Here is a 15,991-nt window from a genome sequence, read left to right on the forward strand (position 1 = left end):
TGTCACAGGCAACACTTTTTGTCTGCAGAGTCATGACCCAGCATGAGGGATGCAGAGTAATGGGGGAGGGGGGGTCAGACCAGTTCCACTGGTGGGCAGGAGGCCCCCTCCAGGAGGACGGCCGTGGGACCTAGAGCAGGCTTGGACTTCCCCTAGTGCACCCCCAGGTCATGCTATACAGCCCTCCTGCCGCAGGCAGGCACTGCCCGTGTTGTCCCACGGACTGGGGTAGGACCCGGCTGGGCTTTTCCAGTAAGCCGGGCCAGACTCACTCTCAGTGTTCGGAGCGGGGATGGTTCCCGTGTGGTGACCACCACGACTCGGCCCAAGAGTTTTGGGGTTTCCATCCGACAGCTGCACCCATCCTCCAGTTCCTTCATGGGGTGGGGGGGGGTCTGCGCACGGGCACGGACCCTGGCCGCCCCGGGAGGCCAAGACTGAGCAGGTCCAAAGCAGGGAAAGGCCAAGGAGGAGAACATAGGCTATAATGGAGGTTATGCCAGCGATGGAGGTGAGGCTCGGGTGAGGGGCGGGACACAGAGCTGCGCCGCGACTTAGCTGGCGCCGGAGGGGGCGGGGCTAGAATGGGGGCGGCATTTAGAGTGATCACGGCGACGCCATCGACGCAGGCGGGGGCGGGGCCGCGTGGAAAAGGGCGGGGCTCAGGGATCTGGTGGTGACGTAGCCCAGGACAGCGGGGGCGGAACTCAGTGAGAGGCGGAGCTGAGGGTACCCCTTGCGGGCGGGAGCGAGGCTCAAGGCTTAAGGCTTCTAGAGGCCCAGTAACTGATGAGGACCGGGCTCAGCAAGGGGCGGGGCTCAAGGGCTGTGGCAGCGACAGAGCTAACGTCCGTGAGGGTGGGGCTCAATGCGGGCGGGGTTTAGAGCTCTCGCGGTGACAGAGCCGATGCCCCGCGCGGGCCCAGTGAGGGGAGGGGCTAAGGGCTCGGCAGCTTTCGTAGCCCACGCGTTCGGAAGCGGGGCTCGAGTGAGGGATGGGGATTTAGAGCCCTCGAGGCTACGCAGCGGACGCTACAGACTGGGCCTATCGGGAAGGGGCGGGCTCAGTGAGGGCGGGGTTAGGGCTTAGCCGCGACGATGCCGGGGGCGGGGCTCACAGGGAAAGAGCGGGCGACCGTCACAGGGGTCGACGGGCAGCGCACGGCCAGCCAGGGGGTTGACGGCGGCAGGGGGACTGGCCGGGCCAGCTGGGTGCACGGCGTGCCGGCGCCATGACAGGTGAGCGCGGTCCGGGGTCGTGCCTGCCATACAGGGACGGGCGCGCGGCCACGGTGGCCCATAGGGTCCGGGTGTCCCGATGCCACACCGGGGGCCGCTCCTCGCGGCGGCGAGTGACCTTGGCCGTGACTGAGTGTCCTGTCGACTAGGCGACGGCAGAGCAGCTCGCGGCCCGGGGCCGGGTTGTTGGGGGGCGGGGCCACGCCGGGTCCTGGAGGGTTCTTGGGGGCGGGGGCCATGGACACGCCCTGGAGAGTTCTGTTGGGCAAGGCCACGTCATGCCCTGGAGGCTTCTGAGCGTTGGGGGCCCCGCCTTGGAGGGTTCTGGAGGGCGAGGCCAGGTGAGGCCCTAGAGGGTTCTGGGGGACAGAGGCTAGGCCTGGAATGGTTCTGTGGGGTGAGGCCAGGTCAGGCCATGGAAGGTTCTAGTGGGTGGGGGCCACGTCGTGGGTGGTTCCGGGAGGGCAGGGACCAGTGCACGTCTGTAGGTGGGGAGATGCTGCATGGGCAGTGGGGGGGGGAGGGGGTTGAGGCCTGACAGTGGGAGGTGAAAGTAAAAATGATTCTACTGTGCTTCTATCAGGGAATATAGACACTCCATCCTCACAGCCACCTGAGGAGAATGCCCAACAGGTGGTGCATACCTGGGCAGTGCGTGGTACCCGTGGGACTCTGTGGTGCCTCCCATGCTGCACCCCTTGCCCAGCGACAGGCCCAGGGGAATTGTGGACACAGACTCGGTCCCCGAAGGCTTTGTGCCCCATACTGAACTGCCCCAGTCCCTCCTTCTTTTCCCAGGATGGGTTCTCCAGCCCAGCCATCCGCCAAGGGCCTCTCGAATGGGGACCCGCCCACCACCTTCCTGACCCTAACTGAGCAGGGTGACCCTTCTCTATGGACCTTTCCCTGTAGGAGAAGCTCCATGACAGAGACAGGCTGGTGACAGAGCCCATGACAGCATGGTCAGGTTGCTTCATGAGGTAGAAGTTACCTAGGGGTGGCCCACGGGGTCAGGGAGGCCCCAGAAGCCCCTGTTCTCTCCCCAGCACTCACTGGAGTCCCAGCCTGAGTCCTGCACACAAGTAGGATTTCATGGGCAGGAACCTGGTGATTTCCAGGACACCAGTGTCCCAGCCTTAGCCAGAAGAGACCCCAGCTGCTGTGCATTCCCCTGTCATCTCTCTGAATTCTTTTATCTGTGGCTGCTGTTTCTGAGTACAGTTGACCCTTTGAGCTGAGGTTTCAAATGTGAGGGTCCATTTATATGTGGATTTTTTTTCGATACATACTATAGTACTACATGACCCCAGGTTGGCTGAATCCTTGGATGCAAAATTATGGATATGGAGGGCTGACTGTAAAGTAATGTGTGGATTTTCGACTGCTCAGGGATCTGCGCCCCCAACCGCCGCATTGTTCCAGGGTCTATTGTACCTACTGTGCACATGGTCTTGTATCAGGTGCTTCCCATTCAGAACTGCTCTATGGGGAAAAGTGGAATATCTCTATGTGTGGATGAGGAAATAAAGTGTCAGGTTGGGCAGGTGCCCCAGACCGCTGGGGCAGTCAGTGGCAGAGCCAGGACTAGACCCTGCCCAGGCCCACCAATCCCCTTTCTCCCTGCCATCTCTGTGTCCTGGGCCTCTAGAGACCCCTTCCCTCAGAGCCCTTCATTTTTGGTATGGGGAACTGGGGCCCAGAGAGCACAGGCCTGGGAGGGTCAAATGGGCAGGCTTGCAAGGCTGCGGGCCTCAAGTTCCTGGCTCACTGTCTCCATGCACCAACAGGAACCTGCCTCGTGTTGTTTCTGGGGCCTCTACAAAGGGTTGCAGAGTGAGTGTGTGGGGCCTGATGCGTCTGCTCAGGGCCAGCACTGGCCGAGTGTCACTGCAGCAATTGCTGTTGCTGCAGAACCAGTCCCTGCCTTGTGGTGTGCTGGGGAGTGCGCCATCTCAACTCCATGCCTGAGGCCAGGTTGGGCACTGGGACAGGAGGGGATTCTGGGAGATTCAATTTGGGAGGGGAGGTTGAGGTCCAAGCATCTGGACTTTGTTTGGGGTGGGGCGGCAGGGGAGCTCAGGAAGGTCTCTTGGCGGGAGGGCAGTGAGCATGAGTTAGCCAGGCGGAAACCACAGGGACAGGTATTCTTGTGCCAAGGGCGGGAATCCTGGGCAGTACACTGCAGTTGGGGGTTGCTGTGCAGGGATGGCTCAGGGGCCTGGGAGGCCCGGTGAGGGCAAGTGAGGCCAGCTCCCACAGGGCCTCGATTGCCAAGCCAGGCTAACAGGTTGTGGGGGGGGGGGTGTCTATGGTTGTGGTGCTGCCAGGAGGGCAAGATGATGGGGGAGGTAGGGCTTAGCAGAGGTTGCTGGTGAAGGTCTGGTGAATTTTATGCCAGAACATTCCTCTTCCTTTGTCCTGTAAAAACTGTCTGGGACTGTTTATCAGCACTTGGGACCAAAGTGGTTTCCTTTCTTGTGCTTTCTCATGCCTCTGAATGGCTGCTTGGGTGTGGTTTGTGTGCACAGCTCACAAAGACCACAGGAAGCACAGCGCACAGCAGAGCCGAGAGCTTTGGCCCCCAGGCTATGCCATCGTGCCAGGTGACTGGCAGCTGCAGGCAATGGAGGCACCACCTGGCTAGCAGCCTGCAGGATAGGAGGAGCCACTGCAAGATGCTGGCCACCATCCACTGACAGCCCTCGCCCTTGAGCCTTGGACCTACGTCCATTCATTCCCAAACTTCCCTAGTGCTTAGTGTGTGCTGGCTCTATGCACAGGTGCACACACTGGCAGTGCTGGGCAGGACAGCCTATGGCTTGGCCAGGAACAGACATGATGCAGCTAATTGCATAGTTAATTAGTAGGTTGATTAGAGAGGCAGAAATTTTAGATGTCAAGAGTTGGCCCCAATACTGTGCCTGGGTCCTGACCTCGATACATCACTCCCTAGCTGGTTGAGGTCTCAGGCAGGTCTTAGATAAGTCTACTCGTTGTGCTTCAGTTTCTTCTTCTGAAAATGGGGGTGGTAGTCATGCTTGTGTAGCAGAGCTGATGGAAGAATGATGATTATCTGTATGCCTAGAGCCCACAGAATGCCCAAGCATGGGGCACACTCCATGAACTATGGCCAATATTAACTCTTTAATCCGAGAGGTTGTAGATGCTGAAGCCAGGTGGCCAGGAGGGTCCTGCCGTGTGGTGGTGGCAGGTCTCTCTGCATTCCTGTCCATGGCTTCTTCACCAAGTTGGAGCTGCTGACAAGTCCATTTTCAAGGTTGACTTTCAGAGGCTCGGAGGATCAGAAGTTAGAAATTCATATTCTGGGGGAGAAAAGACCATCCAGGAGGAGGTAGCATCAGGAGAGAGAGATGAGAAAGACAGTCTGTTGAGTTGGCCTCATGGAAGAAATCAGGGAGGAGGCCCCACTTGTTCCACCTCAATGACCCTATTTTAAAAAAATCAACGTTATTGAGGTAGTATTTACTTACAAATACACTCATTTTTAGTGAATAATTCTATAAGTTTTGACTAATGAATACACCCATGGAACAACTAGCCCAGGCCTAATCAAGACAGAACATTTCTATCACTCCAGAAAGTTCCTTCATGCTCCTTTCCAGGGAACCCCACCCAATCCAAGAATTCATCTGCTTTCTGTGACTCTCATTTTTTTTCTTTAAAATTCAGCTACGGAATTTCCAAAGAGGATTTCTTTTTAATTAATAGATTTTATTTTTAGAACATTTTTAGTTTATAGAAAATTGAGCAGATAGCACAGAGGGTCCCCACACCCCGTTTCCTGTATTATTAACATCTTGCATTTGTGTGGTATGTTTGTTGCACTTAATGAACCAATGTTGATAGAATATTAATAACTTTAGGTATTACTAACTAAAGTCCTTGTGTTGTGTATTGCATGAGTTTTGAAAAATTCGTAATGTCCTGTGTCCACGATTACAGTATCATACAAGTAGTTTTACCTGGCTAAAAATCTGTGCTCTACATATTTATCCCTCCCTCTTCCCTAACCCTTGGCAACCACTGATCTTTTTACTGTTCTCCATAGTTTTGCATTTTCTGGAATATCATATACTTGGGATCATATAGTATATAGCCTTTTCAAATTGGCTTCTTTAACCTTTAGCAAAATGCATTTAAGTTTCCTCCATGTCTTTTTGTGACTTCATAGGTCTTTTTGTGACTTCATAGGTCTTTTTATCACTGAATTATATTCCATTGTAACTTACTAAACTGAACCACAGTTTAATATATTATCCATTCACCTTTATATGTATGTATGTGGTAAAATATACAGAACATAAAATTTACCATTTTAACCATTTCAGTGGCATTAAATACATCCACGATGTTGTGAAGCTGTCACCACTATGCATTTCCAGAACTTTTCGTCATCCCAAAGAGAAACTCTGTGCCCATTAAACAATAACTCCCCTTTCTCCCCTACCCCCAGCTCCTGGTAATCACTATTCTACTTTCTGTCTTTAGAATTTGCTTATTCTAGATAGTTCATGTAAGTGGAATCATACAACGTTTGTCCTTTTGTGTCTGACTTATTTCACTTAGCATAACGTTTTCACAGTCATCCATGTTGTCAAATACATGTTTTAAAATTCCATTCCTTTTTATGGTTGTATAATATTCCATTGTATGTATACCACATTTTGTCTCTCTATTCATCTGTCCGTGGACACTTGGGTTGTTTTTACCTTTTGGCTTTTGTGAATAATGCTACTCTGAACTTGGTGTGCACATACCTGTTTGGGTCTCTGCTTTCAGTTCTTTTGAGTGTGTACCCAGGAATGAAATTGCTGAAGTATTTGTTTAACTTTTTGAGGAATAGCCATACTGTTTTCCATAGTGGCCACACCATTTTACATGCCCACCAGTAATGCATGAGCGTTCCAGTTTCTCCTCATCCTCATATTCATATGCACTCTCTCTCCATGTATTTATTTTACCTTAATGTGTATGAAGTGGTTATCTCATTGTAGTTTGATTTGCATTTCCCTAATGACTAGTGATGTTGAGCATCTTTTCATATGCTTAGTAGTCATTTGTACATCTTCTTTGGAGAAATACCTATGCAAGTCTTTTGCTCATTTTTGTATTGGTTACTTTATAGGATTTTTTTTTATATTCTTTTTCTTTTCTTTTCTTTCTTTCTTTATTTACTTATTTATTTTTGGCTGTGTTGGATCTTCATTTCTGTGCGAGGGCTTTCTCTAGTTGCGGCAAGCGGGGGCCACTCTTCATCGCGGTGTGCGGGCCTCTCACTATCGTGGCCTCTCTTGTTGCAGAGCACAGGCTCCAGACGCACAGGCTCAGTAGTTGTTGCTCACGGGCCTAGTTGCTCCGCGGCATGTGGGATCTTCCCAGACCAGGGCTCGAACCCGTGTCCCCTGCATTAGCAGGCAGATTCCTAACCACTGCACCACCAGGGAAGCCCTATAGGATTTTTTTGTTGTTGTTGCATTGTAGGAGTTCTTTTTATATTCTCTCTCTCTATATATTAATACCTAATCAGATATATGCTTTGCAAATACTTGTCCCATTCTGTGGGTTGTCTTCAGTCTTTTTTTTTCCCCCACTCAAAATAGTGTTTATTTCTGGACTTTCTAGTCTATTACATTGGTCTATATGTCTGTCCTTATGTCGGTACCACAGTTTTGATTCTTGTAGCTTTATGGTAAATTTTGAAATCAGGAAGTATGAGTCATCCACCTTCTTTCCTTTTCAGGATTGTTTTGGCCATAAAAGTCCTTTGAGATTCCATATGAATTTTAGGATGAAAAACAAAAAACATTTATTGGGGTTTGGATAGGGATTACATTGAATTCCTAGATCACTTTGGGTAGTATTGTCATACTCACAATATTAAGTCTTCCAGCCCATGAACATGGGATGTCTTTCCATTTATGTGTGTCTTTTAAAATTTCTTTCAGCAATGTTTTGTAGATCCAGTGTCCAAGTCTTCCACATCCTTGGTTAAATTTATTTCTAAGTATTTTATTCCTTTTTTTAAGTTTTTTAATCGACATATAGTTAATTTGCAGTGTGTGTTAGTTTCAAGTGTACAGCAAAGTGATTTAGTTATACATATGTACATACATATATATATAGTTTTTTCAGATTCTTTTATGTTATTCGTTATTACACGATACTGAGTATAGTTTCCTGTGCTATGCAGTGGGTCCTTGTTGTTTATCTGTTTTATACATGGTAGTGTGTATATGTTAATCCCAGACTCCTAATTTATCCCCCCCATCCCCTTTGGTAACCATAAGTTTTCTATGTCTGTGAGTCTATTTCTGTGTTGTAAATAAGCTCATTTGTGTCATTTTTTTAGATTCCACATGTAACTGATACTGTATGATATTTGTCTTTCTCTGTCTGACTTACTTCACTTAATATGATAATTTCTAGGTCCAACCATATTGCTGCAAATGTCATTATTTCATTCTTTTTTATGGTTGAGTAATATTGTATTGTGTATATATATATATACTACATCTTCTTTATTCATTCATCTGTCAGTGGACATTTAGGTTGCTTCCATGTCTTGGCTTTTGTAAATAGTGCTGCTATGAACATTGGGTTGCAAACTAGAGTTTTCTCCAGATACATGCTAAGGAGTAGGATTGCAGGATCATATGGTAACTTTATTTTTAGAGTTTGAGAAGGATTGGTATTAGTTCTTTAAATGTTTGGTAGAATTCATCAGTGAAGCCATCTGATTCTGGGCTTTTATTTGTTGAGACCATTTTAACTACTGATTGAATCTCCTTATTAGTAATAGGTCCTTTCAGATTTTCTGTTTCTTCATGATTCAGCTTTGGTAGATTGTGTGTTTTTAGGAATTTGTCCATTTTATCTAGGTTGTCCAATTTGTTGGTATAAATGTCCACAGTATTCTTTTATAATCCTTTTTATTTCTGTAAAATTCATAGTAATATTTCTGATATTAGTAATTTGAATCTCCTCTCTTTTTTCTTTGTTAATCTAGCTAAAGGTTTGCCAATTTTGTTGATCTTTCTGGAACCAACTTTTGGTTTTGTTTTTCTATTTTTCTATTGTTTTTCTATTTCATTTATCTTCACTCTAATCTTTATCATTTCCATCCTTCTACAAACTTTGGGTTTAGTTTGCTTTTCCTTTTCTAGTTCCTTAAGATGTAACATTAGGTTATTGATTTGAGATCTTCTATTTTAGTATGTGCATTTACAGCTGTAAATTTTCCTCTCAGTACTGCTTTCACTGCATCCCTTAAATTTTAGTATGCTGTATTTTTATTTTCATTTTTCTCAAGGTATTTTCTGATTTCTCTTGTGATTTCCTCTTTGATGCATTTGTTGTTTAATGTCCACATAATTGTGAATTTTCCACTTTTCCTACTGTTATTGATTTCTAGCTTTATTCCATGTGATCAGAAAAGATCCTTTTATTATGTCAGTCCTTTAAAATGTATTAAGACACATTTTATGGTTAACTGTGTTTTGTGGTCTATTTTGGATAATGTTCCCTGTGCACTTGAGAAGAGTGTATATTCTGCTATTGTTGGGTGGAGTGTTGTGTCTATGTCTGTTAGGTATCATTAGTTTATGGGGCTGTTCACATCCTCTATTGCCTTATTGATCTTCTGTCTGGTTATTCTATTATTGAAAGTGGTCTGTTGAAGTCTCCAGCTATTATCATAAAGCTTTCTATTTCTCCCTTCAATTCTGCCAATGTTTGCTTTAAATATTTTGGGGCTCTGATAGTTGGTGCATATATGTTCTAACTTCTTGGTGATTGATCACTTTATTAATATATAATGTACTTCTTTGTCTCATAACAGCTTTTGCCTTAAAGCCTATTTTTTTCTGATATTAGTATAGCAATGTAAATTCTCTTTTGGTTACTATTTGTATGGAATATCTTGTTCCATTCTTTCACCTTCAACCTTTTTCTGTCTTTAGACCTAAAGTGAGTCTTTTGAAGACGGTATATAGTTAAATCATGTTTTTTAAATCCTGAGAGGAAAAAATTCATTTTCTCTTCTACTCTTACATACAACGCTTATGTTTCTCAATAATTCTGACACTTCTGGTTATGGAATGTGTGGGTTTTTTCCCCTACCAAGCAATTTTCCAGTTCTCCGGTGGACACCAACTGGGAGTCCTATAATTTAATTCAGTTCTGACACCATCTATCCAGAGATAGTGTCAGATCCCATAGGTTAACTTTAGGCTCAGTCCCACGAGATTGCCCCCACTTGAGATGCCAATCACGACTTTGGTGGACACCAACTGGGAGTCCTATAATTTAAATCAATTCTGACACCATCTATCCAGAGATAGCGTCAGATCCCATAGGTTAACTTTAGGCTCAGTTCCACGAGATTGCCCCCACTTGAGATGCCGATCACGAGGCCAGGTGGTCCCCTGTGCTTCTAACTGACTGGCTGTAAATCAGAGTTCCCATGACCCTCTCCTTGTGACCCTATTTGCTAGAATAGTTCACAGAACTCAGGAAAACACTATTGCCAGTTTGTTACAAAGGATATTTCAAGGATATAAATGAGCATCCGGATGGAAAAGATGCATAGGGCAAAGCATGTGAGAAGCAAAGCATGGAAGCTCCATGCTCCTCCCAGGCAGGCCACCCTCTCAGCACCTCCACATATTCAGTAACTTAGAGTGCTCCAAACCCCATTTTTGGGGGGTTTTATGCAGGCTTCCTTAGGTAGGCATGACTGATTAAATCACTGGCTACTGGTGATTGATTGAACCTCCAGCCCCTCTCCCCTCTCCAGACATTGCAAGGGGAAGTGAGATGGGGAGGACTGAAAGTGCCACCCCTCGAATTACGTGGTTGGTTCCACTGGCAATCAGCTCCCACCCTGTGGTTATTTAGGGGCTTTCCCAAAATCACCTCATTAATACAAAGTCAGATGAGGTTGGAAAGGGATTGTTATGAGTAACAAAAGATATCCTTTCACCTTCACAGCTCTCATCACTTAGGAAATTCCTTGGGTTTTAGAAACTGTGTGCCAGGAATTGGGACAAAGACCAAATATGTATTTCTTATTATAAATCACGATACTACAAATCCACTTCGCTAATCTATGTCTTTTGATTACAGAGTTTAATCCATTTACATTTGAAGTAATTACTGATAAGGGATAACTTGTTTCTGCCTTTTTGCTGTTTGTTTTCTGTCTGTCTTCGTAGCTTTTTTTCCTTCATTTCTTCCCTTCCTTCTTTTGTGTTGATTTTCTGTAGTAACACGTTTTGGTTTCCTTTTGTGTATATTCTATGGACATTTTCCTTGTGGTTACCATGAGGATTATACATAATACCCTAAAGTTACAACTATCTAATTTGAATTGATACCAACTTAACTTCAGTCACATACAGAAACTCTCCTCCTATACAGCTCTGCCTGCCCCCCCATCCCCTGGGTCCACCAGGAAACAGGACAAGGTGCCACAGGTAGGTATGGTGGTGCACTTGTTCAGGCAGCTGGTGCTGCAGGAACTTGGGACCCTCCCTCAGAGATTCAGAGATTTCTTTGTCAACTGCCCACCGACCTCTCCCCACCCCTTGCCTTTAAAGACTTGTCATTCTAAGGGACATTCTTAATGGGAAAGATAGTGCAACAGTGATGCTTTAATGGTGATTCTGAAAGAAAAAAACAAAAGAAAAGGCATTCCCCAGCCTCCTGGGCAGCAAGCATGCTGGTCTGCTGTTGGTGGCAGCTTCTCAAGGCCTTGCAGACACTGTGTCTGGTGGCCATGCCAGCACAGGCCATTCCAAACCCTGTGCTCCTGTCTTTGTGTCTCCTGTCCCCATGACAACAGCGACTGTAGGAGCTTCAAGATTGGGCCTTCTCCAGGCTGCCTGTGCTCTTCCTCGGGCCTGGCTATTTCCAGAGGGCACTGAGGGAGCCCAACAGACAGCAGGTTCTTCGCCCTTCTGAGTTTTTTTGCGATAAGCTCTCAGGCATAAAAGATAGGAGCCAGAGGCTCTGCTCTGCTTTTGAGCACTATGAACCTTTATCACTGCACTCACCCACCCCACTTTCTGGCAACGATGTTGGCATGACATGGGGGAACTCTGGGCTGTGCATGAGCTGGGATGTCAGCAGTTGTCCAGGTGCTTACAGCTGGTACACCTCTCGGCCGGCATGGGGACCTTGCTGCGAAGGGTCCCTGCCATGGCTGCATCATGGTGTGTGGGTCTCGCCACCCCCTTTTTGGGCTGAGCTGGCTCATTCCCTCTGTGTTCTCTGCTTCTGTTTCAGAGCAGACCTACTGTGACCGCCTGGTCCAGGACATGCCTTTCCTCACAGGCCTTGGGCGCCTGAGTGAGCAGCAGGTGGACAGGATTATCCTCCAGCTGAACCGCTACTACCCCCAGATCCTCAGCAACAAGGATGCGGAAAAGGTGCCAAGGAACCTGAGGCTGCTTTCCCATCCCTTCCTCTCTGGGCTGGGAGAAGCGGGGGGCAGGACAGCTTGGTGGTGAAAACCTGTCTCCTTAGGGTGACCTTGGGCCCAGAACATCAGCTCTTTGAGCCTTAGTCTCTTTATGTGCCATCAGGCCTTCTGGCCCCTTCCAGAAATGCTGGGAGGATCACAGGAGACATGTGATAACATGCCACAACATGAGACAAACCTGGAAGGGGGAACAGGGGGAGTGCTGGGGTGGGAGGGGATCAGGGATACCAGATAGGCCCTACCCAGTGCCATAGGGCTCTTTACTCTGCATCTTCCAAAAGTTCAAAGTGGGCAAACGTTTTGGGTGTAATCTGGCCCATCCTATTCAGGGACACTGGGTGAGAGTGGGTGCTCCTTGCTCGCCCCACCCACTTCTCTGGCTCCCCCGTGGGGCTGGGGTGGGTGCTAGAGACCAGCCCGGGCTTTGGGGTGCAGGACCTGCCTCCCATCTGGGTGACTGAGCGAGTCCTTCTCCTCTTGGAGCTGAGCTTCCTGCCTTGGCACAGGGTAACAGTGCCACGTGCAGGGCTATTTGGAGGGTTGGTGGTCTCTCCTAGGGACAGGTGAGATTGATCCTCAACAGAACTAGAATCAACACAGACCCTGCTACTGGCCCAGATGCTTCTTAAGTTACAGAAGTAGTACAGTGAGTTAAAAAGTAGGGGCTCAAATTTATATCTAGTAATTAAAAGTTGAATACACATTCATTGTAAAAAACAGTTTGAAAAGCTCAGATGTTTACATGAGAAAAAGGAAACTCCACACACAAAACTACAGTTCCTTTCCTCATAGGTACCCATGGCTTCTGCTGCACATCTGCCTTTGCTTTGCAGCTTCTGTACCTTTGTGGTTTGATTCTAGTTCCTTGTAGCATGGTACACCACCACCAGGTGGCAGCACCGAGCCATAGCCTCCAGGTTCTGGGGGTCAATGCCAAGTACCCTGTCCATTGACCTTTACAACCACATATTTTTCAGTCAACCACATCAAAAAAGCCACCTTTTTTTTCTCCTTAATCCTTGATTTATTTTTTAAAACTTGAATCACATTCCTGTAGAGTGTAAACCACTAGAAATTATCATTACCTCAGAGATTCCCTGTAATGACCCTACCATGTGGGTTTATTATTCCCTTTTTACAAATGGGAAAACCAAGTCAGCAAGCCACTAAATTTCCACACTTGGAATAATGTCACCGCCATCTTTCTTGCTGACCTGTCCTGGCCTCCAGTGGGAGTGCAAGGCTTAGTGGCCATGCAGCACAGTCTTGGGTGCCACATGGGAGTGCATGAGGCTGTGGTAGCAATTGCTACCTCCCCGTGGGTGTTCCAAGCACCTAGATGATATCACAGCCATTGAGGAAGCTGGGGCTGGGTGCTGAGCCCAGAGTCCTCCAGCCTGACCTGTCTTGTGCCCCTTCCTCCTCCAGTTCCGGAACCCCAAGGTATCTCTGCGAGTACGTCTCTGCGACCTCTTGGGCCACCTGCAGCGGAGCGGTGAGCGGGACTGCCAGGAGTTCTACCGGGCTCTGTACATCCACGCCCAGCCCCTGCACAGCTGCCTGCCCAGCCGGCACACCCTGCGTAAGTGCGTGTCCCAGTCCCCAGGCCTCGGCATCTTCTTGTTCAGCCCTTCACCAGAGACTGCCCTCTGGTTGCATCTTGTGTGACCCTCAGAGTATTTCAGACAATATAGATATTTCTGTCTCCACGTCTCCCTCTCTCTGTCTCTCTGTCCCTCTGTCTCCCTTTTTCTTGTGCCAATTTTTACACAAAAGGTAGCGTCTCTTGCATGCAGCTCTGCCCTTCCCTCTGTAATCTAATGAATCTGGGAACCCTTACACTTCTGATCAGAAATAGCTCGCAGCTGAAGGCTGTACCAGCCTTGAGTGAGCTGACCCCCCCAACCCCCACGACGCAGGTTGCGTCCACTTTCGCCCAGGTAGATCCTCATGGCATGGCTGTTTCTGTAGAACAGTTTCTAACACAGATGGCTGGTCCAAGACCATGTGTTTTGGTTTAGAGGGTCTGGCCTGTGGGCCCGGGAGGCTTGTGAGCCCCGAGGGATCCTCTGAGCTGCCAGGTTGGGTGCAGGGAAGGTACAAGCGGGGATGGCAGCTCAGTCCTGAGGCCTCTGCACCCAGGTCCCCAGGAGGAGTGGCTACTGTCCCTCAGTCCTCGGATGAGAGGATGCAGGCCGGGAGGGAAGAGGTGGCTCATCTCAGGCCACTCAGCTGGACCTGGGGCCAGTGTCTTTGGCCCCAAGGACAGGCTGGCAGGACTGAGCCCTGAGCTCCAGCATGGGATGATCCTGTCACCACAGCTGTCAGGACCACACAGCCCTGCCTGGAGTCAAGTACCTACCAGGGTGCCCTCAGGGCTGTCTGGCAGCTGGCTGGTTAGGGGGAGCCCCAGTGGGGTCTGGGGAAAGAGAAAGAGCGCCCTGCCCTCACATCAACATCATCAGACTTTGGACAGGCAGGTGTTTGCGCTGTGTTTGGTGCCTTCTGGTTGCCACGGAACAGTGAACCCCCTACTCCATGGTCCTCAAGTTCTCATGAAGTGGACAAAAGGAGAAGACACAAAACTGTGCAGGGTTCCCTCCCTGGCGCTGACTTCCCCCAAACACAGCCTGGAGGGCTTAGCGCCGGTACAACCTGAGAAGCCTGGGTGGTCTGGGGGAGGGGGCTCGACAGCCCCCTTGGTTTCCCGAGGGCGGGGCAACCACCTTACCCTCTGGCCCACCCACGACTAACTGCACCCTGTGATTTTGTTTCCAGAGAACTCAGATTGCACAGAGCTAGACTCGGGCACCGCAGGCCGTGAGCTCAGTGACAGGGGTAACCGCCTCCCATGTCCCTTCTCTCTGTTCCCCCACCCAGGGCTCCATCTCTGCCTCGGGGGCTTCTCCATTCCAAGTCGGGTTCTGTTTCTGGCTTCCTGTTGGACAGACCCCCTCAGGGTGCTTACTGGGGACGTCCCTGCCCAGCTGACCACAGCACAGGGTGTGAGCCTGTCCCTCGAGGCCTCTGGACCCCTCCCCGCCCTCCTGGGCTTGGGGAGCTGCTCACGTGCATTTCTCCCCAGGACCCGTGGCCTTCCTGACCTGTCTCGGCCTGGCCGCAGGGCTGGCACTCCTCGTCTACTGCTGCCCCCCAGGTGGGTGCTGCCTGGCCAAGCCTCAGCCCAGTCCTCTCCAGACCATGGGGCAGAGCCCTGCCGGATGGACGGAGGCCTACACCTGAGGCCCCCTACTTGTGGCCCAGCGTGGCAGCCCTGCGGTTCCTTTCCTGCCATGCTGACCTTGTCAAGGTCCTGTGTGGGGAGCCAGTGGCAAGCAGGCCCACTCGGCATGGGGACCCCACATCACTCAGGTGTGGGGCTAGCGATGCCATGAGGCTGAGAGAAGGCGCCTTCTCGATGGGTTCTGAGACCCCCTTGTCTTCCAGACCCCAAGGTGCTGCCAGGGGCCCGGCGTGTCCTGGGCTTCTCCCCTGTCATCGTCGACAGGCACGTCAGCCGCTTCCTGCTGACCTTCCTCACAGATGACCTGGGGGGGCTCTGACCAATCCCAGCCCCGCCTGCCTGGCTGCTTGCTGCCCTGGGGCTGGCTTGCTTTTCTAAGTGTTTACGTTTCACTGTTTATAACTTATGTAACAAGCACTTTACCTTCACTGTACAGAGGTGCTCAACAATATTAAATGTTTGAGTCTTATCCCTTCTCTCAGGAGTGTTTTCTAGATGATACCAACACAAGACATGACAGCATGTCTAGCTGGGGCTGACCCTGTGGGCTCTTGGCTTCCCGAGTCCAACCCAAGACCCAGGTCCTGCTCAGGCCACCTTCTCAGACCCCTGTGGGCCTGGGCCTCACCCCTCCATGTGGGCTACCTGCCCCAGATGACCCCTGCTGTGTCCCCCAGTGCCCACGTCCAGATATCCCCCGCCACGTGTTCCCTTCCCTCCCTCCCTGGCCGCCTTCCACTGCTTCTCTCCAGAACTCCCTACCTCGAACCCCTCCTGCCATCCCCTGCCTGGGTGTTGTTGGTCCCCACACCTGTCCCTGCCCATCTTCCCTCCTTCCCTAGCCCTCAGCCCCAGGTGGCGAGGATGGACAGGGCCCGCTGGGCTGCTCTGTTACCCGAGCCCTGGGCCATGGAGGGGCGCCAGCCAAATGCCTCATGATACCTCGTACCAGCATGTGTTAGTGTGATTCCTCTTAGCAGCCCCAGGAGGTGGGCTGCTGCCCCTGC

At 49.7% G+C, this 15,991-nt stretch overlaps 2 protein-coding genes across 13 annotated transcripts in view; one reads left to right on the plus strand and one right to left on the minus strand.

Annotated features, from left to right (window-relative positions):
* Positions 1 to 763: 763 nt before the first annotated feature.
* On the plus strand, positions 764 to 15,453 carry CARD19 (caspase recruitment domain family member 19). Of its 12 annotated transcripts, XM_036854482.1 has the most exons (6): positions 888 to 1,239; positions 11,545 to 11,687; positions 13,169 to 13,322; positions 14,519 to 14,578; positions 14,826 to 14,897; positions 15,188 to 15,453. In XM_036854482.1, exons 1-6 carry the CDS (start codon positions 1,233 to 1,235, stop codon positions 15,301 to 15,303), a joined length of 552 nt encoding a protein of 183 aa, XP_036710377.1. In that variant the 5' UTR covers positions 888 to 1,232; the 3' UTR covers positions 15,304 to 15,453. The 12 variants fall into 12 exon arrangements, 11 of the variants coding, with proteins under 11 accessions (XP_036710373.1, XP_036710375.1, XP_036710377.1 ...); XM_036854480.1 differs by having other exon boundaries at positions 867 to 1,239; positions 14,519 to 14,897; XR_005020207.1 differs by lacking the exon at positions 14,519 to 14,578 and having other exon boundaries at positions 1,084 to 1,239; positions 13,169 to 13,326; positions 14,621 to 14,897.
* The window catches only part of NINJ1 (ninjurin 1), a 32,555-nt gene continuing 18,351 nt past the window's right edge, over positions 1,788 to 15,991 (minus strand). The window contains exon 4 of the mRNA XM_036854493.1: positions 1,788 to 4,687. Coding sequence (XP_036710388.1) covers positions 4,548 to 4,687 — 140 coding nt within the window. The 3' untranslated portion in view covers positions 1,788 to 4,547. The remainder of the gene's footprint in view (positions 4,688 to 15,991) is intronic.

This window comes from Balaenoptera musculus, chromosome 6 (assembly GCF_009873245.2).
Source record: "Balaenoptera musculus isolate JJ_BM4_2016_0621 chromosome 6, mBalMus1.pri.v3, whole genome shotgun sequence".
Taxonomy (NCBI): domain Eukaryota; kingdom Metazoa; phylum Chordata; class Mammalia; order Artiodactyla; family Balaenopteridae; genus Balaenoptera; species Balaenoptera musculus.